This window comes from Coloeus monedula, assembly GCF_965178545.1.
Source record: "Coloeus monedula genome assembly, chromosome: 26".
Taxonomy (NCBI): domain Eukaryota; kingdom Metazoa; phylum Chordata; class Aves; order Passeriformes; family Corvidae; genus Coloeus; species Coloeus monedula.
In genome coordinates this window covers 6,527,255-6,553,317 of record NC_138806.1, presented here as the reverse complement: position 1 = coordinate 6,553,317, position 26,063 = coordinate 6,527,255, and the positions used below count along the sequence as shown (strand labels likewise).

The window sequence follows — 26,063 nt, the reverse complement described above, 5'->3', positions numbered from 1 at the left end:
ACGTACGGAGCGTGGGCACGTCGGTGCGTCGCGTCTCCACCCCCCCGCCCCGGTAACCGGGGAAGTGGCGGCCACGGCTGCGGGGCTGAGGGTGAGTGAGGGGGGCTGAGGGGCAAGGGAGGGGAGCGAGGCCGGGCCGAGCGCGGCGGCGTATCTTCCCCCGCCGGCCTGCGGGACCTCTCGCGGGCGGGACCCGCCGTAGCCGCGGCCTGGAGCGGGCGCGGGCAGCCCGGGCCTGCCCCGCACAAAGGGCCCGCCCCGCACCGCGGTTCCGTGGGCGGGAAGGGCCCCGCGCAGGGCCCGGTGTGCCGGGACAGCGCCTGTCCGGGGCTCCTGTCCCCGCCCCGGCCCTGGTCCCTGCCGTGCCGTGGGGAGGGCGATCCGGGCGCGCGGGGGTTCCTCCGCCCTTCCCTCCTGGAACGGGAGCGGCTGAGGCGCATCGCGGCCGTGCCCGCGGATCCCGGCGGCCGCCGGAAGGGTCCGTGCCCCGCGCGTTTCCTCCCACGGAACGGCGGCCACGGGGCAGCGAAGCCTCGGGAGTTTTCCTGTGGTCTCTGCGTCCTGTGGGAACCAGTCCCTGTTCACTCGCTGCTGGCGAGTGGGCGATCTGACCACATTTTGTACTTTTGCTGATGTATGACTATTAAAAAGTGGTCCTTCTTATTTTTTGAGATAGCCGAAAGGAGGAAAAAGGTAGGTAAGTACAGTGAGGAAGAGTCCTTACAATCAGATTTTAAGTTAACAGTTTTCAGATTCCCACTGTGCTGTCACGGCAGAAATGCGGTTCCGCCTCTTATTCCCGTATTGTACGTTTTGATCTCCCAGTGCCACGGATCCGCGGGTGTAAAAGCTACAAGGTGTGTCAGGACAAGAGGGAAAACAGGACTCCAGGGTCAGCTGCTGCCATGAAGAGCTGAAGAGCAGAGTTTCCCCCAAAACGTGTTACTGAGCTTTGGTCTTGACTCGAGATTTATTGAGCAAGCCCCAAGCTGGTAAATGTTCAGCACAGGGACCGGCTGCAGTATTTACCTTCCGATTGTTTGGAAGCTGTTTTTTTGCCAGTGAGTTCTGATCTCATTAAAGATTCCTAGTGTGAGGATTTGTTTAATAAGACTTGTAGCCTTTGGACAGCTAATTATAATGCATTGGAAAGCAGTGGGTATCTTGCTCTCTTTCCTGCCTTACAGGTGTGATTTGCTTGACCATGCAGATAATTAAATGACTCAAGAATGGAAACTGTAAATATTAATATATCAGTTCAGTCTTCATCTTAGAAAATCAAGTTCTGGGCAGACATTCTATGTGGAGTGTTTAAAATATTGTTTGAAAAATAGAGGTTAGAGAGCATATAAATATGTGTGCATAATGTAGAGAAATCATGTATGTGGCTGAAGGTGCTGTCTTAAGAGGCAAAGGGAGTTGGCTTTTGGCAGAGATGTGCCTGGGCTCACACGAGCCTTGTGCTGCTCTGGGCCCATTTCTCTGGAGGTTGCTGGGTTGCAGGAGTGAGATATTGACAAGCCGTGAAACACTTCCAGATGGGACAATGTGGACGTGCAAAATATGCACCGAGCTGCCTTTTCGTCTCTTGTTCCTCCTGATGTTCAAAGTTCTGGCCTTGGGTTTGTTTGTCTTAGACTGCAAACAGGACAGGTAACATCTTAAATATGTTTGAGTAATCCTTGAAGGACACAACCTGTTCTGGAAGACAGCCACTTTGTTTTATTCTTCTCTGGAATTGTGGATATGTTCACACTGACAGAAGAGCAGAGCCCCATCCTTTTTGGGAAACAGATTAAACTCTTGTCTCTCAGAGTTCCACAAGTCCCTGTGTCATGACTGAAGGGATCAAGTAACAAGAAAAATAATGGCAATTATCTATAACTGCCTGAAGCAGAAAGGGCATTAATTTGTCTTTTCTCATGTTAACAGGTATATTGGGGACATCATGAATTGGAATAAAGGCGGACCTGGTACGAAGAGAGGCTTCGGGTTTGGTGGATTTGCCATAACACCTGGGAAGAAAGAGGAGCCCAAGCTGTCTCAGCAGTCCCACAGTGCTTTTGGCACAGCCGGCTCCTCGGCAGCGTTCGCAAAATCGGGGCCTCCTCAGCTGCCTTCCTTCTACAAAATCGGGTCAAAGAGAGCAAATTTTGATGAGGAGAATGCGTAAGTACCGTTATTTCTTGTGTTTCTGTAGCTCTAGATTTTAATGGTTTTATGTTTCCAAGGTCAGGGGAAGTATCTGTGATGTTTGTATATATAAATACATAATAATATACTTAGAAGACTGTGAGATACTACAGTAGCCCATGGAAGCTTTCCTCCTCCAGCTTTCCCCTCTCTAGAACGTATTTTATTCACTCTATGGTACTCTCAAAGTTGGAGCCAAGCAGGATAAATTTGGGTGTCTTTTGCACAGGAAAACATTGATCTCCACAATTCTTTACTAACCCTTCTATTGGCTGCATAAATGTGTAAGTAAGGCTGAGAAGGTTGGGATTGTTAAACCTGGAGAAGTTTGGGGCTGACTTACTGAAGGGAGCCTACAAGAAAGATGGAGAGAGGCTGAGTTTCATATTATCTATTTGCCCTGCCATCACTTTGAACTTATAACATGAATAATTGTAAATAAATAAATCTCAGCATCTTCTCTTGTGTCCATACTGACTTTTATTGTCTGTGTGGGTACCTTGACTCAACCAGAAGCCATGAAAGAGCGCAGTGCTGTAATGTGCTGACTGGGCTGTTGTTCATTTCTTTTCAGGTACTTTGAGGATGAAGAGGAAGATTCCAGCAATGTGGAATTGCCCTACATTCCCGCAGAGAATTCCCCCACTCGGCAGCAGTTCCATTCCAAATCTGCAGACTCTGACAGTGATGATGATCCTCTGGAGGCATTCATGGCTGAAGTGGAGGCAAGACCAGGCTCGGGAGATGTTTATTCATTGATGTGGCTGTACCTGTGTGCTGTCAGGGGCAGCAAATATCACTCAGGGCTTTGGCAGCTGCGGTCAAAATGCCACTTGACTTTGGTTTTGTGTAGAATGGTGTTAGTTAGAACTCAAAAATGAATTAGATCGGCAGAGAGTGGATATGACTTAAAGTAACTTAACTATTTAACTGCTTTTAGGATGTCAGAACAGTACAACATAGAGCTCTACTTGTCTCTAAACATCAAACTAAGGTTTCGTGCATTTTTCACTACCTAAATGGAAATTGTTTGTATTTATCATGAGCTGTTTCTTAGCTACAGTTCTGTTATTAGTTGGGTTCAGGAGAAATATGGGTAATTTATTTTTTCAACAGCATTGTCACAAGCTTAGAGTATGTAAATTCAAAGGTATTAGTAGGAGAATTTATTTAGCATAATCAGATACGGAACAAGACAAAGCTTAGTCCAAGAAGTGTTGTCTCTGTGACATAATGGTCTAATTATGCAGGAACATTTTTCCCTTACATGTTTTACCATCTTGGTCTTTTTAACATGTGACAATTTTATGACCTGTTAGGATCAAGCTGCTCGAGACATGAAGAGACTTGAAGATAAAGACAAAGAAAAAAAGAACGTTAAGTAAGTTCTTTTTTATCATTCCCATTCCTGCCAGTGTCTTGTATGGTGCTCAGAGAATTCCAGTGCATTCTGTTGATGGTTGTTCATTAGACAGTATAGTATATACCTAATAAACATCATTAACCAGTGCATGATATCCTGTGGATAACGATTTGTGCTGTGAAAATGCAATAATAGGGAAGAATCCATGGCACCATCCTGTGGCAAACGGCAACAACATGGAGAGTTATCCCACGTGAGAAGCCTTTCCAGGCCACAGAAATTGGGGCAGCACGTTGTACTCCTGCCACCTTCCAGATCAGCCTGGATAGTTTTTCTGCTTCCCACACCCTTGGAGAGATCAGGATGGTTTAGCTTAAAATTGCATTTATGTGAGCAAAATAACTCAGTGCTGCTGTACCTGGACTACTGGAGACTCTTCCAAACTTGCACTTAGTTTTTAGACATTGAAGCTGATAGATTAGGTAGCACGTGACAATTGGGGTTTGGAGTTTAAAAACAGTTTAAATTTGTGCAGCTTATCTATTTGTTTTGACCAAGGAAAATAGTTATGCTGTTGATTCTTGATAGAAATGTCAGATATATTTGTAGAAGTTCCATTGCATGGGGTTGATCAGATATACATGGTCCTGAAACAGAACACCGGATCCAAATCACCACCTGGGGAAGTTCTGAACTGGATTTGCACTTCCTGGCTCATATTCCTCTTCAGTTGTGGGTCTTCTGTAGCATCGAGAGCTTAGACCAGAATGATCTTTGATGTGGCTTCTGCTGGGAAGATGGAGTCCTAATCTTTCAGTCTCAGTACTAGAAGTAAAGAGAAGTCTTTGCAGGGTCACTGCCATGGTTGGCACCAGATATGAGAACTCCATGGGTTGGGAATATGAATGTTGCCGAGTTGATAGCGTTGTCTCTTCCACAAAATCTGAAGCTCAGCACTAATCAAATGAAACTGTTGAGCTGAGTCTGTGGAACACTTGCAGGGAAGTTTTTTCTCCGCTTGTTTTTCCAGGGGTATTCGAGATGACATTGAAGAGGAAGATGACCAAGTGAGTTCCTATGCAGTCTTTCTATCTTCTTTCTTGTTGTTTTGGTTTTTTTTACCTTTCCTCTCCAAACACATAACTACTAGGGACAAACAAAATTCCAGTATCATGCACAGTATCCAGACAATTCAGCAGGAAGCTGTAGTGGTTACTCTGTGGTCTCTACCCTTCTAGGTGTTTTAAGAAGAATATTAGACAGTTGCATTCATTGAAGAAGATTTTTTTTCAGTCAGTTTGAACTTCAGATTCCTGTATAGGTTGTTCAGTGTCCAAGGATCTTACAAATTGTAATTAGCACAGTCAGCTCCAGGGGACACCAGGAGCTGTTGGACTGTGGAGGCTCCTTGCAGTGGAATGTGGGGTCTGTTCAGGGCAAGAATCAGGCTTTTTTGATCCCTGTTTTCAGAGAAGCTCCAGTTCTCATTGAAGTTTATAAGCATCACTGTAGCCAAAATAATAAAGAGAAAAGACTTAATTTCAAAATGTACCTTACTATTGAGTTGTAGTTACTAACTCTTGTGTTACTTGCATTAATGCAGAGCTTGGCAGGGTTGTCTGGCCGTGAGGGCTCTGCTGCCAGTGGTGTGTGTAGCTGTGCCAAAGTTTGAGCAGAGATGACTTTATGCTTGGGGACAGCTGTTGTTCAAGTGTATTGTGTGCATAGCTCTGTGACTGAGGGATAATTGGCCAGGAGAATGGAAAAGCCAGATGAGTATATACATATATATATTTGTAATTGAGCCTTGTTTGACAAATCTGATCTTAAATATTTGCTTCAAGTCAAGTGAGACTGGTGTTTTCTCTATGAGAAAGTCTTGGTGTGCCAGTGAGAATCTGAGAGACACAAACATCTTTGTGAGCTGTGAGGATTGCGTGTGACAGGGTGACAGTGTTTTAATTTGGGCTTGTCTTGAAGGACTCTTCTGAAATAGTTTCTTTCACATCTGTTGTTGACTCTCAATGAAAAATAGATACAGTTTCATTTCTCAAAGTCTAGTTAGGGGAAGTAAAGAAACTATCTTTGGCATAGCATGTTTAAAAAAATAAACATCATATGCTTAGTAACAATGTACTTTCTGGTTAGAAACCTACAGCGTTTGTGCTTTGTTCATATGGAAATAAGAATAGATCCTTGTTAAATGTAACAAGACTTGGTAGAAGGAGTTGTTAAGCAGACACATAAGAGGAGTTTGGTTTTTAGGAGCATTTCGTGGTGTAGCTGAAACTGGAGTTGTTTTCTTTATTTGTACTTCTTGTCCTTCGGGATGTATCTGTTGGTATTTATTAGAAGAATCAGTTATAGCGAATGTAGTTACTTTTTCCTCAATGGTAGGTGTGAAAGCAAACAGCCACTTAGCACAGACATCACTTCAACAAACAGTAGTAATTTTGCATCCTATTGTATGTGAGTTTGCTGATCTGTTTTGCTGCAGGAAGCATATTTTCGCTACATGGCTGAGAACCCCACTGCTGGTGTGGTGCAAGAGGAGGAAGAGGATAACCTGGAGTATGATAGTGATGGGAATCCGATTGCACCGTCCAAAAAAATCATTGATCCTCTTCCACCTATTGACCATTCAGAGGTAGGAGGGAATTCTGTTCTGTTCTGTTTGAGGCATTCCAGAGAGGAGGAGCTGAGAAGGCCCCTGTAATATTTCAGTGCTTTCTTAGGTAAGTCATATCAAAGGTCCTTGAGAAATGGCATAATTTAAGCAAATGTTCTGGCAGACAATTAAGAACTTCAGAAAAAATGGAATCTTGAGTCTGGACTAACTGAGTAATTAATTAATTAATTATCTTGCAGATTGAATACCCACCATTTGAGAAAAATTTCTACGATGAGCACGAGGAGATCACCAGCTTGACCCCGCAGCAAGTGGTGGAGTTACGGCATAAGCTGAATCTCCGGGTAAGCTGATCACAGAACTGTCCTCCCAGCAGCTTTTAACTCCCTTTTATTTTCAGACTATCTTAGTTTTAATGAGGATTTTCACAGGGAACTCCTGCTTTTGAATCCACGCCTCTCGGACACTTCCAGTGATCTCTTTTTCTTGAAAGTCTCCTATGGATTTGTGAAAGTGGACAGTGAGGATTGACACTTGAGACCTAGGAGTTAAAGCAGAAGCTAGGAGTTAGATATGCAGAAATTAGTTCTTTGCCATTTGTAACATGTTAGTGGGGTGACCTTCTGTGAAGGGAATTATTTGGGGTAGAACACCAGTTATACACAAGGAGGTAAAAATGATGTTGAGTATCTCATGTTGATTGACAGATAATTAAATTTTTATACCTGAAAGTCTTGTTTGCACAACACATTTGAATTTGCACCCAGTTACATGTAACATCCACTCAAAAAGTAAAGTTATTTTTCAGAGGCAGAGAGACCCTTGACCCCTTTTTTTTTTTTTAGCAGATTGCTCTTTGTTTTTCTCTCACTGTTCATGAACAAAGATCTTTTTGTCTTCCCAAGGTCTCCGGGGCTGCTCCTCCAAGGCCTGGCAGTAGTTTTGCTCATTTTGGGTTTGATGAGCAACTTATGCATCAGATTAGGAAATCTGAGTATACCCAACCCACTCCAATACAATGTCAGGTGAGTGTTGTTCATTCTCAAACTTCTTAAGAGAACTGAAAGAATGCATGCGAAGCTCCCTCATCCCCATGAGGATGTGACAAATTCTAGTTGCTTGCAGAGACCCATGGGTTTTTCTAGAAAAATAGCTTTGATATTTTTTAAATAGAAGTTTACCCACTTTTTTTTTTCCTTGTTAAATGACTGCTGTAAATATATATATCCATATTCCTTTTTCATTGTATTTTTTGGCGAATGAAGAACATTCAAGTGATGTCTCTTGCTTAAAGAAATGTATGAGAAGTTCAGGGTTTGTTTTTTTTTTTAGAGGTTGTATTAAAAATAACCTTAGCAGTAGCTGAATAAAGAGCCGTATATTGACAGCTTTATTCCTTGAAGAGCCATGCAAACTAAAGGGATTCTACTGCAATGTTTTTAGCATTCTTAGAGCTGGACAAGATACATTTGTGTACATATAAACATATCCTTGGGGTGCTGTACCGTGCCCAAACATTGATTTCATACAGGCCACCAATAGTCCAACACAGTAATGGTTTCCAGCCCTTAAAATAAACTAATTCAGAGCTGAACTTGGCAATAAAACCATGTGAGCATTGGCAAATTGTTGCTGCGAGTCCTCTGTGGTGGGCTTTCCTCGTTACCTGAGTGTTCCTGTACTGTCTAGCACAAGGATACACTATGGTGGGCATAATGTGGGGTTAGAATCTCCTTCTTTTTAGGGTGTTCCAGTGGCACTAAGTGGCAGAGACATGATTGGGATTGCTAAGACTGGAAGTGGGAAAACAGCTGCCTTCATCTGGCCAATGCTGATCCACATCATGGATCAGAAGGAGCTTGAACCAGGGGATGGTCCCATTGCAGTGATCGTCTGCCCGACCAGGGAGCTCTGCCAGCAGGTAGGTGTGGAGCATTCCTGTGTGTGCCAGCCAGTCTTCTTGGAGAAAAAGGCAAAACTCTTGGCAAAAATTATCAGAGAACCTCAGGAAAGTATTTGAAAAAACTACTCTGTGCATGAGTAGCCTGGCTCCAGCTCACACCTCTTATCTACCCTTGTTTTCTTGAAAGATCATGACAAATCTAAAATTTTAAATTTTTGCACAGTGCTCCTGTATTATTTTTAGGCATAAGAATGCTGTGGATGCATTGCAACAAATTGTTATGTGCAAAAGGATAGAGCCTGCAGGTTAAATTATTGTTGGATACCTAAATAGGTTTCTCAAGTTACTGGAAATTACCCACATGTGTCAAAGTATTCATCCCTGAGGAGTTTGGAATAATTTCATTAAGTTAGTAGCTGAAAAGGGCATTTCAAAAGCCGAGCTGAATTTGCAAGGTCGGTGTGTTGTCTCAGAGCTGTGTGACGTGAGCTGTGCTGTGTTTGTGTCGCGCCCTCAGATCCACTCCGAGTGCAAGCGCTTTGGCAAGGCCTATAACCTGCGCTCCGTGGCTGTGTACGGAGGAGGGAGCATGTGGGAGCAAGCCAAGGCCCTGCAGGAGGGGGCAGAGATCGTGGTCTGCACTCCAGTAAGTACCTGTGTGCACCAAGTACAGGGGTTTGCACTGTTGGACTTGAAAAAGGTTACAAGAATCTGTTCCTATGTTGTGAATATTGACACTAATTCTAGACTGAAGCCTTGAGATGTTTTCTGTTCTAAGTCTCTGGTAAGTCAGGATAAAAAGTAGCTAGGTGGTTGTATATATTAACATGTTTTTAAATATGCTTTAAAAACTTGGAGCTTTCTCTTACTAGGGTCGTTTGATTGATCATGTGAAAAAGAAAGCTACGAACCTTCAGAGAGTCACTTACCTTGTGTTTGATGAAGCTGACAGAATGTTTGATATGGGGTTTGGTACGTATTGAACCAAAGTCACTGTTTTGGAAAGCAGTGGTGCCCAGTCCCAGCTTTGTGGGTCTGTAAAATTAAATAGTGAGTGAGAAGCATTCATTCATTCTGTGATTATGTGTCAAATAAAGCAGTGAAACTTCATTTTGACTTACTTCTACTAAATAATGAGCATACAGGGTTGATTAGAGCATTTCTTCTCCTTTGCAGAGTATCAGGTCAGATCAATCGCAAGCCACGTACGTCCTGACAGACAGAGTGAGTAAACAGTGAGTCTGGAGCAGAGCTTGGATTTCCAGTTCTGGACACAGCCACACCAGGAGACTTGTGCCAAAGTCCACTGGTGTTGTTCTCAGCGTGGGCTGTTGGGAGGGCGTAGTTGTGACATGTGGGCATTCAGCTTATCTCCCTGTAATCCCTCCACTGACTGCACTCAGAGCAAAGATGATTAGCTGAATTCATGTTCATATGCCTTGAAATTCAGTGTTCTGAGCTGCCATGAGAGAAAGTTCACAGCAGGGTCCCATATTATCAACATTTCAGATGCCATGAAATGTGTTTCCACTTTGTGGTATTCTAACAGTGGTTGGTAATTTCCATTAGAATCCATAAAACCTCAGCTTCAGCTCACTGACACTCAGGAATCCAAGTCCTCCTTCACAACATCCGTGCAGTGTTTTCACAGTTCTGAAAGAAAGTTTCTACTTCAAGGAGTTTGAACCCTGTTTCTCTTCCAGCCCTCTTGTTCAGTGCCACGTTCCGTAAGAAGATTGAGAAATTGGCCCGGGATATTCTGATCGACCCAATTCGGGTTGTGCAAGGAGACATTGGAGAGGTGATTCCATGATACTTGTGAGACACTCAGAGCAAGGAATTGTTGTGTTTCTGTTCTCTGAAATTTAAGTTAAACTGCAAAAATCATCATTTATATTTAGTTTTAAATAATTTGTGCTTAGCAAAAATAGAAAGTTTTGTGCATTTTTATTTTTATCTCACTGACCTTCTTCCTGCCAACAAATATTCCTGAAGTGGTGGGAGGTTTCATCAAGGAGTAAAACATTAATGGAGTGGTTTATTTTTGTTATTAGGCTGAATCAATGGATGTATCTTTTAGTTTTGTCTCAAAAGCATGAACAAAGCCGTTGCAACTTCTGCAATGAAGGATTTGAGACTTAAAAGCTCTTTCATATGTTTTACATGGGAATGTTGATGCTGGACTTGCTTGACAGTGACAGCTGAACTATTGGCAGGCTGGGATCTGGTAGGAAGCTGATGACGTGGCCAGATGTAAATTCGCTGGGAAGAAACTTTGCTAATAATATATTGAAACAGTTGAGAAATTTCACAAGATGCCTTCAGAACATTCTTCTTTTAACCAGTTCTCTGTATTTTTTATTTTTTACATCGGGTCCCCTTATAACAAAAAAAATGTCTGCATGAAGCTCTTCTTTCTGGGAAAATTTTTCCTTAATTTTGCTTAAGAAAAGCAGCAGCTTTCCCAGCTCAGTCACAGGGCCTCCATTCATTGATCTAAACTGTTACTGTATAGTGGGAGCATCATCCTTGAAATAATATTAAAATATGTAAAAATCCTGTCTTTCAAAGAAACTTGCAGGTAGTGCTGTGAGCTGTGCTGCATTGTATTAATTTAGGAGTCTGTTTGTTCCTCCCACCTTCCTCACTGAGGACATTTCTCCCCTTAGGCAAATGAAGATGTCACTCAGATTGTGGAGATCTTCCCCTCTGGGCCCAGCAAGTGGAACTGGCTGACACGGCGCCTCGTGGAGTTCACGTCCTCCGGGAGCGTCCTCCTCTTTGTCACCAAGAAAGCCAACGCAGAGGAACTGGCCAATAACCTCAAGCAGGAGGATCATAACCTGGGGCTGCTTCATGGGGACATGGACCAGAGTGAGAGAAATAAAGTCATTTCGGAGTTCAAGAAAAAGGGCATCCCCATACTGGTAGCTACTGATGTGGCAGGTACGTGACCTTCTGGAAAGCAGCTCAGACAAGCTGTGGGTATCACAGAAAGGCAACCATGTTTCAGTGGAAGGCAACCAGGTTGGCTTCTGCACCTCTAGGACACTGTGTTCCAGGTGCTTTTCAGAACCATGGAATATCCTGAGCTGGAAGGGACCCACAGGGATCATGGAGCCCAGCTCCTGGCCCTGCACAAACACCCCCAAGAGTCGTCACACTGTGTGCCTGTGCAGTACATGGCATTGGGAAGGGAGGTTATTTTTAGTCTCTTAATGATGCCTAAATTACAGTCTGACATATTTTTTAATATGCAGAAAGGAAAGCTGTGTCTTAAGGAAGTGGTTGCTGTTCATTCATCAGCTTTTGCCCGCTGGACCAGAGTAGGGTGATACCCTGGTACCAGAGGGATTGCTTTGAGTTAGTTGGGGATAACGACACTTCCCACCACACTGCTCTTTCTTCCAGCTCGAGGGTTGGATATCCCTTCCATCAAGACTGTCATCAACTATGACGTGGCTCGGGACATAGACACCCACACCCACCGGATCGGCCGCACCGGCCGCGCGGGGGAGAAGGGCGTCGCTTACACTCTGCTGACCCCCAAGGACAGCAACTTCGCTGGTGACCTCGTCAGAAACCTGGAGGGTGCCAACCAACACGTCTCCAAAGAGCTGCTGGATCTGGCAATGCAGGTATGAACCAGCAAAACCGCTTGAGATGAGGAAGTTTCACTCCAGATTCAGCACAAAATCAGCCAGCTCGTGTCACAGGCTCCATCGTGTGTGAGCGGTGACCTTTTGGGGACCTGTTGTGGTTTAAAGTAGGTTTCCTAGTGTTTTTAATGACCTTTGAAAGAATCCATGAAGATTTTGGAACACAGTATGTGTCTTGGGGTGACTTTATGATGTGTATCCCCTATCACCGCTCTATGTCCAGAAATTAATTTGTGCCTTTCTGTGCCTTTGGCCAAACCGGCACAGTATGTGATCTATTTTGGGGCCAGGCACTGCCTAGGAAATTAGGAGCTGTAATCTGCTGATGCCAGCAGAGCATTCCAGTGTCTCATTGCAGTCAGATTTATAGCAGGCACCTGGGAGATGCAGCTTAGTTGAAAGCTAAACTAGAAAACAATTACAGGGACATTCCCTCTGTGAAAGGGTTGTTGCTTGATCATTCCACCTGCTTGTCAGTGCTCTCTGGCAGGTTTGCTATATATAGGTATGACAGGTAGCTGCAGCAATTGTGCTTGTGCCACTAAACTCATCAACTCTTTAATTTCTTGTCTTTTGCTGCCTGTGTAGCTGCAAGAGAGCCCAACTCCCAAATTCAGAGATGGATTAGCAGGCCTGTGGCTACATTAGCAAGCAGCTTGAACAGCAGCTGCCAAATGAAAATACTTTCTCTGACATAGGCAGCATTTTCAGAAGGAACAGAATTAGTGAGGCAGAGCTTCCCTGGCTGTCTTGAGAGGAGCATGTAGAAGTCAGCTGACTTATTTACATTTGGAGAGACTGTAGGGCATAAAAAGAGGTGCAGCCAGCTAATATTTAAACACCTGGAAACAGGAGGTCTGGTTGGGCTGACACTCCCTGGCCACTGCTTGGTACAGAAAGTTTTGGTGACAGACCCTCATTTCTCCTTAGCCAAGCACTGGGCTAAATCAGTGACCAAAGTATGAGCAAGAGCAGAACTCCTAAGTGATGGCATTGCAAATTGTGTTTCTTCCTGGGTTTATTAGAATTCAACCCCCCAAAACCTTAACATGGATGAGAGTTGAAGGCATAAAATTAGTTTTCATAGATAGCATTTGTAACCCAAAGCATCAGACCCACATGGCACAACTGTCTACAGCAGCTGTGTGGTTGAATGGAAAACAGTATTTGTTTGTCTTTCGAAATGCTCAGTGTCCTTTTTTTCTCATTCTCATTACATGCATTTATGAAGCTTTTTATTCCCTGTGTTGAGAAACATTTATCCTTTTGTTACAGAATCCGTGGTTCCGGAAATCCCGTTTTAAAGGAGGGAAAGGCAAGAAGCTGAATATTGGTGGTGGAGGCTTGGGATACCGCGAACGCCCCGGGCTGGGCTCAGAAAATACCGTAAGTAGAGATGCTGAGGAGGTTGTTCACAGATTCTTGGAACTTTTTCACTTAGTGATTAAAGATGATTCTTTAATTTAAAAAATCTTGGTACTGGATTACAGTGTCTGCTTTAAAAGTTCTCATAGCTCAGCATCTTTCAGAGTTAGGATCAGATATCTCAAGTGAAAGTCTCCTGTGCTGTTCTCTTGTCAAGAGCTGCTTTTTTTTAGAGCCAGCGTGATCCAGAAGGTTTGGAGATTCCTCATAAAATAGACTGTCACTGTAAAATAAATGCTAATAAATTACTTCAAAAGCCATTTCCAGGCTGATTCTTGGCAGAAAAAAAATGGAGCAAACTGTTCCACTGCTCAGGGCTCTCCAGAAGTCTGTCATCCTTAGTGGATGTATTTCCTTGAGTGCAGGGACAGGATAGATTTGGGGAGTGGTTGAATTGAGCGTGCCTGTGTGGGATAAACCTCTGCAGTTGCCCTTTGTGGTTTTGCGCAGGACCGTGGAAACAACAACAGTGTGATGAGCAACTATGAGGCCTACAAGCCATCCACGGGGGCCATGGGGGACAGGCTGACAGCAATGAAAGCAGCTTTCCAGGTTGGTTCCATGCTTGGACTCTCCTCTGCCCTGAAAATGCAGCAGCCCTGTTATTTCAGGGAAGTTGAGTGTGGTGGTTGTGGCTGTGTCACTTGGAGCACACTCAGCATTGCAGTCCTGAGTGGTGGAGTTAGGTGCAGGCTGGACCGAATTGCACAAATTTGCCAAACTTTCTTTGTTTTCTGCTGCCTCTTTGTTCTTTTTCCTTTCTGGATTCTGCACCTGGGCTTGATTCTGTTGAGGTTGCTTAGCAGCAATAATGTAATTGCACACGAAAGGGGAAACAGAAGCTTTGTCTCTTCAGTGTAAAAATTAACCCCTCAATGTAAGAATTCCCTTGTCCCTGTGGTCTGGGAGGAGGTGCCCGTTCCGGTGTGTCCATAAGCACAGCAAGAATGTAATCACTCCAAGACTGACTTTTTCTAGGAACTCTGTTTCCCAAAATCCAAGGTGGGCTTGTGAACGCACCGTGACTCCGTGTCCTGTGGGGCAGCACAAAGCCAAACCTGCTCTCTTTTGTCTCTCCCTTTCCTGCAGTCCCAGTACAAGAGTCACTTTGTTGCTGCAAGTTTAAATAACCAAAAGACTGGGAGCTCTGCTGCTGGTGCCAGTGGCTGGACCAGCGCTGGGAGCCTGAACTCCGTCCCGACGAGTTCAGCGCAGCAAAACGCCGCCAACCCCGAGAGCCCCATCGCGGCCATGGTGGCAGCAAAGGGTGTCCCGGGCTTCACCAGCACCGGCAATCTGAGCAGCGTTCCCACCTTCCCGAGTGTCGGAGCACAGGCCTTCAACAACACAAACACCAGCACCAACAGTCGAGAAGGCGGCGGCGGCGTTGGTGGCGTTGTCAGAGAACGGTACAACGACAACCGGACCGGTCGCCACAGCGAGGCCCCGCGGCGTGGGGAGGGCGGCGGCCGCGCAGAGGGCGGTGGCCGCTACAACGACGTCCAGCGCTACAACGACGTCCAGCGCCACGGCGAAGGTGGCGGCCGCCACAGTGACCCCTCCCGGCACGGTGACGGCCGCCACGGGGACGTCCATCGCCACAGCGAGGGCCGGCACTTCACCGACTTCCCGGGCGGCGGGAACCGCAACAACGGCGACAGCAGGAACAGCACTGAAGGGAGGAACAGCGAGAGCAGGAATGGAGAGAACAGGAAGGATGCCAACAGCCGGGACAACAAGACAGATGGTTTTGCTGTCCCAGAGCCCCCAAAACGGAAGAAGAGCCGGTGGGACAGTTAAAAGCTGGGGGTTCACAGCCTGGAATCTCTGCAGGTAGTGTTGTCTTTTTCCAGAGGATTTCTTGGGGTTTCTGGTAACTGGTTGTTGAGCAGCTGGGGCAGGAGAAGGAAACCATGAGAACCCCCATGCAAGTTCATCTGCGGACAGATTCACCTGAATGAAATGCACACAACACCTAGTGAAAGAAATCATTTTGATAAAGTTCCCTGGGTTCTGGGTTTGAAATATTCAGTGCTCGAGTGACTCTGCTGGATTTAAACAGATCTTCTTGACAAAAAGAAGCTGTTCCACATCCTTGGAACGTTAAGAAACTGTTGTCCATAGAAGTATAAATTAGTCTTTTCTTAACCAGCGTTCACATTTACAAACCAGTCCAGTCCACCTAGAGATGCTCAGGACCTGCCTGTTAGACATTAATCTTGCAGCAGTTTGGTCAGTATGGTGAGTTCTTCCCCCCTCTCCTTTTCACATATTCTCCCTAAATAATTTGGCCTCCACGTTGCCCTTACCTCTTTCCCCATCAACTAAGAATGCATCAATTTGCTTTGCTGAAGGTGGGGCAGAGCAAGTCGATTTTTTTTTTGTTTGTTTGTTTTGTTTTGTTTTGTTTTGGTGTGTGTGGAGCTGTTCAAGGGATCCTTCTCCAGCTCAGCAAACCACAAATTCACTTGTAGTGTAGGTTGGACTCCCTGGCTTGTTTGTGGTCAGTACTTTAATTCCAACCCCATTGCCCAGATATTTCTTTTCTTTTGAAGAACCTCCTATTTCCTAATATCCCTCGTTCTGGTGGAAGCCTGCATAGCAAACCTGTCTCTCTGCTGTGCCTATGCACCCTCTGTTCTGAGAGGGTTGAGTGCTTTCTTCAAATTAAAAACAAAAAAGGGAAAACAATCACCACAACAATCAGAGGCTGGAGCCCCCAGCAAGTGTGGCTAAAGGAAGAGGCTTCACTCAGAAATTCAGGGATCTGTTACTCAGAAGCCTTTAGGGAGAACCCAGAAAAAGTTAATGAAAAACAGCTCCAATCTGGCCCTGTATTGGACACATGTAGTAAATCTATAAAATCTTGCTTGCCCATTTTTAACTCGTCGTGTGTATTACCCATTTTTTAACTTTTTTTTTTTTTTTTTTTTTGCCACAAGGTAGGGAAGAACTTTTCAGTTGGAACATGTCAGCACCCACCGCTGGCTTGTTCCCACTGGAAGAAGTACCAGAAGCTGTCAGGGTTTTGTGACATTGTGATGTTTTCTTTATCAGCTGTGCATTTACTTTCTGCTTGCTCTAGTAAATGTTTTATTACTGGTACAAATATATTCAGTGTGTGCTTTTTATTCTCCACTTCCTTTGGCTGCCCTGGTGTGCAGATGGAGAACTGACTGACTGGAGATTTGACTGTGTCTCTCTCACCAGAGGTTGTGGATTGTAGTTGATAAAAGACTTCCTGTGGTTTTTCTTAGTATCTTTCACCCCAAAATGTTTCGTGAACCCTGCTTTAGCTTCAAGGCCTCCTGGGAAATAGATTTTCCTCTGCTTTATAAGAGGAAAGGATAGAGCCCAGGGCATAGGACTCATCCCAGCTTTTCGTGGGGTCATGGGCAGACCTGGAAAGAGAACTCAGCAACAGTCCCGAGATCTGACTGACACCTGAACTGGCTTCAGTTAAGACACCAAGTGATTATTTGGGCCCCCTCAGAAACCAGCTCTAATCTGTTGGAGTTTTTAAAAATAGCTTCCAGAATTCGCTCCCCACAGTCTGGGCAGGAATCATTGCCCTGGTTTGAGCTCTGCACATTTGGTGTGAAGACAGGGGTAGTTCAGGGCAGACTGGCAGGGCTTCACAAGCTGTTGTGTTCCCCTTCTCACCCTGAAGGTTCATCACTCTGCAATTAAAGATTGGAGTTTCAAAACAAATTGTAAAAATATCCCCACAGTCTGAGCTGCCATCTGCTCCCTCCCTTCCTGGATCCCAGCTCGCTGCCACTGGGAACCAGCCCCATGTGAGGCATATGTTGGGGGTTCTCCCCTTTTTAACACTTCCCTCTGCTCTTTGTAGAATTATTGAAATTCCTCACCCCTCTCCCAGCTACCGGGAGCCTCTTGGGCAGAGAGTGAGTAAATATTGATAAGTGACAGGGAGCCACAAATGTCAGCTTGCAGGGCTGTGCGAGGTCCATGGGAGGGTTGGTTCCATCCCCATGGAACAAGGGAGCAGTGTGAGCAGCATTCCAGCTGCCCTGAGAGGGGATCTGTCCCTGTAGTGGCAGCTGTGCTGGTGTCTTCCAAAGAGCCAAATTCCTTCCAGGAGATGATTAAAAAAATGTGAATCCTGGAGCCCTTCCCTCCCCTGATGCGGCTCCTGGTTGTTTGTCCCTCCAGTTCCCTGTGACTCCCTTTCCACCTTAGTGTTTCACAGAATTATTTACCTGTTCCCTGACACTGTCTTTAGCACGAAATCGCTGCCTTGAGGAACTGTGTAGGAAAAAGATGCTCCATGCTACCACCAACATGCTGTTTAATTCATTTGCCATCTACACCAGCTCCTTGGGAATGCCTTTTCCCTCAGGTGAGGAGCTTTCCCAGCCAGTGCAGAGCAGTGGGCAGGGGGATGCTGGGGCTGCCTGTCGCTGGCAGGGGGCAGGGAGAGCAGACCTGGCTGGGATCGGGGCCGGGGTTCCAGCCTTTCCCCCCACTGCTGCTCTCCAGCCACTGGCCGCTGGCTCCGTGATAGAATGCAAGGATGGACACAAGCCAGACAGACTATTCACTTCTTAGCCTGCAATGAGATGGCCACGACTGTTGCATGCAGGGGCCTTTGTGTTAATGGATGAAGTGTTAGGGGTCCGGGTATTCCCTGCACCCTTCCAGGCCACGAAGTTTGTCCTGCCTCCCTCACCCCACCCTGTCCCAGTGCCTCCTGCTCTGATTTGTGGTTGTGTGTTGCTGTTCATGCCACCCGTGAGCTGCAGAGGATGCAAGGGAGGGCAGGGTGAGCTGCAGAGCAGCTCCACGGGCACTCTGTGCTCCCCCAGGCCGGACAAGGCCGGAGCTGGTTCTGGGTAGGGGAGTCCGAGGGGATGGGCTTTAATGCCCTGGAGAAGTCACCTCCCACTTGTGGGGGTAGGAGTGAGCACGGAGGTGTTTCCTGGTGAAGACTCAAGGCTTTGCATGCACAGACATCATATCAGTCACTTGCACGTGGAGGAGAATGAGTTTTTATGGCTTGTTTTTGGGCCGGGGGAAAGGAGGAGCGAGAGCACCTGATCCTTTTGTACACTGGCTCTGACGGAAAGGGAGCTGGGCTGTTCCAGCTGCTGTACCAACCCTGGCCCTCCATGCAAGTGTCAGCGGAGCCCGAAGCGTGAGGATCAGCATCTTTCCGGGCACATCTGGATGCCGAGGTGGGAAATGCACCCTCCTTTTCACAGCACCGTTTCCAGCTCCTTGTCGGGCTTGGGGTGACACTGAGTCGGGTCTGTCAGATCCATCGTGTTTTCCCCCCGGGGATTCTGGCTCATTTCCTGGGCGGGGCAGGGCAGGAGCTGGTCCGAGGCGCCGGAGCTGGGGATGTGTCCGGGCGGGCGGGGCCGGGCCGGGAGCAGCAGCCCCCGGGTGCCCCCCGCTCCCCGCCCCGCCAGGCTCGTGCTGCAGCTTTGGGGGGCCTGGGACCCCGGCCCGGCGCAGCAGCAGCTCCCGGGGCGCGCCTGCTGCCCCAAGTCCAGCGCCAGGAGCCTCCGGAAATGGGCCTTCTTGATCTCGGCCTGCACCTGAGTGAGCAGAGGGGGCTGCTGTTCCCAGAGACAGCAAAACAACCTTCCCTCCCCTTCCTGCTTTCCCTTCCCTTTCCCCTGCCCTTTTCCCTTACCTCCCTTTTTCCTTTCCCTTTCTTTTTTTCCCTCCATATCCTACTGAGAGGGATGAATCCAAGCTTTTTGCTCTGGTTATCACAGCCTGGGGCTGCAGGTTTGCCTTCCCTGACCCTGAAGGGACTGGAACAGGGAGCTCAGCCCCTCACTCTTCCCACTTACCTCCCCATTGCAAAAGCAGTAGATAAAAGCCACAAAGAAACCCTGCCAAGAGACCAAAAGAGGTGGAGTTTGAGGTCCCTGAGCTTCCCTGGATGAACATCCCTCAATGCTCAGAGCAGTCCCGTGTCAACATACCTGGGAGGAGTTAAAGAGCATCTCGTAGTGCATCTGAATCTGCCACAGGAGCCCGGAGACCTCGGTGTAGGGCATGGCCATGAACACCACGTAGTGGACTCCGAAAAGCGGCATCAGCACCAGCGTGGACTTGAGCAGCTTCCTGAAAGGAGAAATCCTGGAGTTGTTACCCAGGACCCGCTGGGCAGCCCCCGGCCCCCGCAGTGTCCAGGCTGGAAGTGGGAGCAGGAAGAGCTCGGAACTCCAGAGCCAGGCTTCAATCCAGCGGAGCTGCCAGAAGCACTGGCTGCCAGTGTCCTGCCACCCTTCCTCACTCCTTCAGCCCTACCCACACCTCTGCTCCTTATTCACAACCTCTGGGAGCCATCCTGGCTGAACAGGCAGGACATGAGGGTTTGGGGCTGCCAGCACTTGCCTGTACTGCTGCCGGGGGTCCAGCTTGCCCGTGGTGGTCTCCCAGAGCTTGGAGGCCAACACCCGGACGATGTTGAGGAAGAGGAAAAAGTTCACCTGCCAACAGACACCCACTGTGGTGATGGTGCTCACAGTGACCTGGGGTCTGCCTGAGGAGCCATCAGGGACACAGACAGGCAACTCTGGTGCAGGCAGGGACATGGCAGCGATGCTGTGATCAGAGCAGGAGGGACCAGAGCCCCTGGATCCCTCTGGGCCCTCCCTGGGTGCCCAAGTGGCCAGGACAAAACTCCAGTGACCACAAGCAAACAGCTCTGGTCTCTATCAATCCTCTTTCCCCAAAAGGAATTGGGAGGCTTATCCACAGGATTCTTACCACAACAGCAGCCAGGATGGGGACCTGATAAATCCACTTCATGTTCCCCGCACTGAGGTCCCAGCACCTGAGAAGACCAGTAAAGAAACTCCTTGGAGAAACCTGATGTACTGGGAAGGTAAATTGCCAGCTGATGGCTCCCTGTACCCCCAACCACCATCTCCTACCCTTCACCCCTTTGGTGGGCTTTGTGTAAATCTTGAGCCCTAGCTACAAGCATTTGTAACTGTCATGGTGGGGCAAAGCAGGTTTAAATAAGCATTAATGTTCCTGAGGGCTCCTTGGCCACCTCATCCCAAACTCCTGCTGTTCAAGTGGTGGCCTTTCTCCTTTTAAAATGCCTCACTCCAGAATGTGCCCTTTAGCATCCATCTCTGTGCTGTTTATTGATCAATTTATGCTGCAAACCTGCATCCACCATCCTCCCAAATGCAGAACAAAACCATTATCACTCTGCGTTACTGACAATTCTATGAACAAGCCTTGAATGTGTGTTCCCTCCTCTTGTTCTTTTTGGAAAATTTTCATTTCCAAAAAGCTCTGGTGCCCACAGATACTTTGCTGACATTTGCAACCCCTCTTCCCCTCCCAAAGGTGGGTGTACGCACTGCGTATCCGCCAGCGAGGCCCTGACGCTGGCCCAGACAGACACAAACACAGCAGGGAGACCTGGAAGGGCAGAGCCAGAGTGAGGAGCAGGGTTGAAACATCACCTTTGCAGATCAAATCAGTTCCTGCGTCCCACTGCCCTTCCCTGGGCACTCGGTGCTGCTCAGCCGTGGCCGATGCCACAGCTCCAGGCTGCTCTCCGGGACCACGGCCAGGTCTGTGCTCACCCCAGCCGATGATGATGAGGACCCACAAGTAGTTCTTGTTGGAGAGGAAGGCCATGAAGATCAGGCTGTGCAGGTAGAGACCTTCCACCAGGATCCAGTAGTGGTTGGTGGCCAGAAAATAGAGGAAGAGAGTCACCACCACCTTGCAGCCAACCTGTGGGCACAGGGAGATGCCCATGTCAGGCTGGTCCCCAAAAGCAAAACTTTTTGCTTTCTGGTCACCAAAACCCAGCTGTGCCCCGTGTTCCTCTTGCAGAGACCTACATCTTCCCTGGGATATTCCAGCATCTTCTTTCCCACAGGACAGGTATTGCCTGTACACAGGCCAAGGTACTCTGTCGCTCTCGTCTCTAGTGTGGCACCAGGACAGGGAGGAGCTGGGTAGAGCCAAAGGTGGACCTTCATCCCCTTCCCCTGAGCAGCACAGCCCTGGACTGGGAGGATCCCGAGCGCATCCCATTGCATCAGGGCTCCTAAATTCCCCTTTTCCCCCATCCACCACTTGCCAAGTGGCCCCGTTGTCCTGGCAAGGGACCCCTGAAATCCTCCTCCCGCATCCTGTCGGTGTCGCTGGGCACCGTGCCTGAGTAGAGCACCATGTCCTTCACGAAGATGCTGAGGGCCCGGCAGATGAAGGAGGTGAAGAGGTGCACGTGGATGTAGTTCCGTGTGCAGTGCAGGCGCCTGCGGAGAAGGGATGTCACACGAACCCAGTCCCAGCTGCCCAGCCAACTCATCACACCTGGGCTGAGGGAATGGGGGGGTCCCAGAGGGAGCTCTGGGGTGTCAGCCTTCCCATGGACACAGAAAGCAGACCTAGGAGCAAGTGGCGTGTCCACACTGTCCAAGAGTGGGGTGGAGCAGACCAGGAGCTGGTCACACTTGGGGGTGTTTGAGGCTTTGGGAAATTGGTGGATGTTTGTGTTGGGTCTGGGGTTGTTCCTATTCCTTTGGGGGCTGCCCCCCCTCAGGGCTCGTGTGTGTGGACGATGGGATGAGGAGGGTTCTCCCACACAGGAGGGGCTTTGGCCTCCCCTTACTTGAAGTAGGAGAGGATGCAGACAGCAACGATGAGGGAGGCCAGTGAGATGGAGTAGCCCACGGTGTACATCAGGTGCAGGCGGTCAAACACCTCCTGGAAGAGAAGGACTGAGCTCCACCTCCCTGCCGGAGCACAGGGGGAGCAGGGCTGGTTTGAGGAGCAGAGAGGGAAGAGCACCCCACCCCCAGCACTTCTCTGGCCTTTGCTTCATCCTTCCCTGGCCCCCATCCACACCCCTTTCCCAGCACCTCTGACACACACAATCACCTTCTCACGGCTCCGGCTCTCGGAGGAGAAGAGCAGGGCACACTCCGTGTAGTTGGCCCAGGTCTTGTTGATGCTGAGAGCCATGGCCCAGGTCCCGTAGGCACTGCAGTACCTGTAGGCATGACCTGGGAACAGCAACGGGCACTGTGGCAGCAGAAGGACCCGCGGGAAGCCCAGACATGTCCCAGCTGCATGGATTGTCACCAGGGAGAGGTCGCTCTCTGCCCACGTACAAGACTTGCCTTTGTGGTTGAAGTCATAGATGTAGTCGGGGCAAGGCACTGACACCTCCTGGCTGGGGGAGCCCCTTGGCCAGCAGATGATCCCATCCCACTCTGGAGGGCAGCTGGGGTCTGGCCAAAGAGCAAAGACACGTCTCACATCTCCAGTCAGGGCCTCAGCATAACCTCTGGCTTCCCCAGGTTTATGCTGGACCAGGGGGAGGAAAACGCTGCCACAGATTCCCCTGGGCTGCAGGGAGGGAGAAGCTGCAGGGGGCCAGGGATAGGGACACATCCCACCTCTTCCAGATGGGGCAAGGCCCCTCCACAGCTCTCGTTTGTGGTGTACATGGAGCTGTCTGGAAACTGCTGGAGCCAGTGCTGGCTCCTCAGGGTGATGGTTGCACCCAGAGCACACAGGGTGCCATGAGCTCCACAAAGCCCCAGGAGCTGGGTGTCCTCAGCCCCATCCCGCTCCCGTCAGAGGGGACAGTATTCCCCACAGTGTAACGAGCTCCACCAGGGCTGGCTGGCCCAAGCACAGGGGAGGGACAATACCTTTGATCTTCTCCAGCTGGGCCTTTATGTCTCTCTGACACTTTTCCTTGGCCTCCACCAGGAGATAGATCTGCTCTTCTTTCGTGAGAACATCATCGGGATCAACCTGCTCAGACAAAACCCAAGTGACAACCCCTTGGCTCAAGTCACAGCATGGCCATGCTCTCCCAACCCTCTCCAGGAGAGTTAGGTTTAGGTGGCTTTGGGTAGATTCAACAACACAGGGAAGGAAAAAAGCTCTTCCTGCCTACCTGCTCTCATTTTTCCCTCTTCCAAGGCTGATGCTGACCCCAAGCCCCCTCCCACCCTCTCCATGGTCATTTCTGCTCATGTTTCTGTGCAGAAATCAGTGGCCTGTCGGGCTCCTGCCCCAGCTCTCTGTCACCCACCCCACGAGCAGTGCTGGGTGTCCCTGTTGCCCACACTGAGCTCTCCAGGCCAGGTCTGGCAACCTCTGGGTAAAATGCCTGACCGGGGCTCAGAGAACCAGCCAGTGTCCAGTTCCCGGAGCAGACAGTGCAACCCATGGCACCTTCAGCCTCCCCATCACACCACATGTGCAAATGTATTTTGGGGTGTTTTGGGCTAAGATGCTTGAAGGAGTCTAGAGCCAGGATGAGGACACAGCTTTGGAAGTGAAAAGGAGCTGGGATGCAGAGGGGTCACTCTCCCCAGACTGACTGCAGTGAGCGCAGCCAAACCTGGCTCCAGAGAGATCCAGGACTCCCGTCCATGCTCTTCCCCAAACCAGCATCTGGGTGGCTGGATGGGGGCTGCTGAGGGATGTGGGGCAGGCGTGGGATGCTGGGGGTTCATCAGCAGGGTGGGGGCCTGGCTGTGGGAGTCTCACTGGCTGTGCCCAGCTCTGCTCTCCCCACATGCCTCCAGCCCCTCCTGCACTGCTCGTAAACCGCCCGCTCCGTTTCCCCGACTCTTCCGAGGCAGTGAGCCCTGCCCTCAATGTGTCCAAGAAATGGAAAAGCCATCACGCTGCAGTGCCTTCATGGCTGCTGGGAAGCTTTTAGCAGGAGTGGAGAGAGTGGAGATGCTCTCGCTCCTGCCCAGCAGCTCTGCAGAGCGGGACCGTGAGTCGGGAGCACGCCCAGCCCCGACCGGGCGGGTGGCACAACATTTAAAGCCAGGAGAGGGACCGGAGGAGCCCCGAGGCCACGCAGACTTACCAGAGCCCACGCCGAGCTGAGGAGGCAGCAGCAGAAGAGAGTCACCATGATACCTCCCACGGGACCAGATGCCTCCATGGTGCCACCGTGTCACTCGGATGGGGACTTCAGGGACCAGAATTGCTGCCAGCGGTGGAGAGGGCTGGTGTGTTCAGCAGGACAGATCATCTTCTGGGAGCACCGTCCTGGCTGCCAGCCCCGCTGAGGTGAGGCGGCAGTGGGGGCACAGCCCGTCCCTGGGAGATCAGGGCTGGGTGAACCCCCTGTCCCTGCGGGCACTGCCCCGGCAGGGCTATAGGGATCTGCTCACAGGCTCTCCAGGCAGGGCGGTTTCTCTCCCCATCATGCTTGATCCTATTCTCTCTTGTGTCTTGCCTGCTTTAAGCAGCTCTGGGAGCCTGTGCAAACAATTCCCGTTCGGATGGGGATGGCAGAGGTTTATTGGCTTAGCCCAAGGTGCTAAAATCCTCTTCATTCAAGGCAGATTCCTCTTCTCTTTTCAGAAACTTCTCTCACTGCCTGGTGGCTCATTTTTCAGCTGTCACAGCATTCCCCCACTGCCCCCAAGTCCCCTCCAGCCCCAGACTGGTCCCAAGGAGCCGGAGGAAGGTGGGGAAAATCCCAGCGAGGTGGCTAGAAGCAGGGAGGCAGAGGGTGCAAGCACGTGAGCAGCACCTCGAGCTGATGCTCCTGCGTTAGGATGTCTTTCAGGCAGACACCAGTTTAACCCTTTTCCTTCTCCAGGGGCTGGGATGTGTTTTGGGGACATGTCATGTTTTTGGGATCTGTCCTGCTCCCCCAGGCACCCACAGTGACCTCAGGGCATGTCTGCATTCGGTCTCCTGTGGAGAGGGGCTGGAGGCTCCATCCTGGGGCAGGGGGGTGAAGGGAGCAGCCACCCACACAGGGTCCCACGCCGTCGTTGGGCATCAGGTCAGAGCTGGTCCCATTGCAGCTGTCACCATCCCCCTGCATCCCCCTGTGGCGGCCCCAGGGCTGCCCCTGCCTTTCAGGATCATGCTGATGCCCAGCTTGCTCCCACCACCCAGCCAGTTCCAACACCTTGTGTCCCCCTGGGAAAATGGGGCACAAAGAGGGGAGCCCTCTTTTCCCAAGCAGGTTGTCATTAGTGGGATGAGGCTGGAATTCAACAGCGCAGTGCCAAATCCCTGGAACAGCAGCTCCCAGCCTGGGCCCCTCCCTTGGCCCGTGTAATCCATGGCCAGACACAGCTCTTGCTGCCTCCGTCAGTGCCCCAATCCTGCACAGAGCAGCAGAGCCCCTGGAGCCTCCCTTGGGGTTTTCCTGGCAAGGCAGCTCATTCTGGCCCCAGCCATGAGCCCCCATGACTGCATGGTGAGGGTCAGAGTCCTGCTGGGCTCCTGCAGCGAGGGAAGGCCGAGGGGGCAGCGCAAATCCCAAGGACAGGGATCGGGGGGGCTGCTGCTCCTGCTGATAGAATCAGACAGCAACACAAGCCCTGCAGTGGCCATCAGCTGAAAATCAAGGAGGGTTTGGGGACATCGGGGGCAGCTGCCTGTCTGCACGGCCCGGGCCATGGCGTGGGTGTGACACGAGCTCTGTCAGCAGCTCCTTGGGATGCTGCATGGGCACGGAGGGCAACCGAGGGATAAACAGTCCAAATGCACCATGAATGTTTTCTGAAGGCTCTGCTGGGTCTGATTTCTGACCCAGAAGCTTCTGGGGAGTGAGGATGGAGTTAAGGTGAGGTTATTTTGGTGTCAGATGGATGCTGAGGGGGAGGCAGCTCAGGGGCAATTTGATTCCCTTGATTTCCCAGGCGAAACCTGACCCAGGCTCCGAGTTCACACTTAGCAAAACATGTTGGGTTTTTTTGCCAAATGACTAGTATTCTAGAGAGCTCTGGAAAACAGTGATTGCAAATGACAGCCATCCAGCCCCCTCAGCTCCCCAGTCCCCGCTAGCAATCAGGAGATGATGGCATATAGCAAATTCCCAGCAGTTTGTGGCTGCTCCCTCCTCCTGAATGACCCCCATAACTCCTCCTGTGCCCT

The 26,063-nt window shown here is 49.4% G+C and overlaps 2 protein-coding genes across 3 annotated transcripts; one reads left to right on the top strand and one right to left on the bottom strand.

The window, feature by feature from the left end:
- Window positions 1-37: 37 nt before the first annotated feature.
- DDX42 (DEAD-box helicase 42) lies at window positions 38-16,247 on the top strand. 2 transcript variants are annotated; one of them, XM_082297318.1, is made up of 18 exons: window positions 38-91; window positions 1,933-2,169; window positions 2,768-2,918; window positions 3,513-3,574; window positions 4,587-4,623; window positions 6,054-6,203; window positions 6,425-6,529; window positions 7,091-7,210; window positions 7,930-8,106; window positions 8,606-8,734; window positions 8,961-9,060; window positions 9,265-9,312; window positions 9,792-9,889; window positions 10,758-11,034; window positions 11,500-11,726; window positions 13,023-13,133; window positions 13,623-13,724; window positions 14,262-16,247. In XM_082297318.1, exons 2-18 carry the CDS (start codon window positions 1,949-1,951, stop codon window positions 14,970-14,972), a joined length of 2,826 nt encoding a protein of 941 aa, XP_082153444.1. In that variant the 5' UTR covers window positions 38-91; window positions 1,933-1,948; the 3' UTR covers window positions 14,973-16,247. The 2 variants fall into 2 exon arrangements, with proteins under 2 accessions (XP_082153444.1, XP_082153445.1); XM_082297319.1 differs by lacking the exons at window positions 38-91; window positions 1,933-2,169; window positions 4,587-4,623 and having other exon boundaries at window positions 2,860-2,918.
- Window positions 15,943-24,105, bottom strand: LOC309582235 (parathyroid hormone/parathyroid hormone-related peptide receptor-like; the record flags this gene model as incomplete). Its single annotated transcript, XM_082297273.1, has 14 exons — window positions 15,943-15,954; window positions 18,674-18,736; window positions 18,998-19,039; window positions 19,133-19,270; window positions 19,544-19,642; window positions 19,923-19,989; window positions 20,531-20,591; window positions 20,759-20,972; window positions 21,337-21,442; window positions 21,799-21,893; window positions 22,068-22,192; window positions 22,301-22,420; window positions 22,847-22,952; window positions 24,028-24,105. The coding sequence occupies 14 exons, from the start codon at window positions 24,103-24,105 to the stop codon at window positions 15,943-15,945; spliced, it is 1,326 nt and encodes a 441-aa protein (XP_082153399.1).
- Between the last annotated feature and the right edge of the window lie 1,958 nt (window positions 24,106-26,063).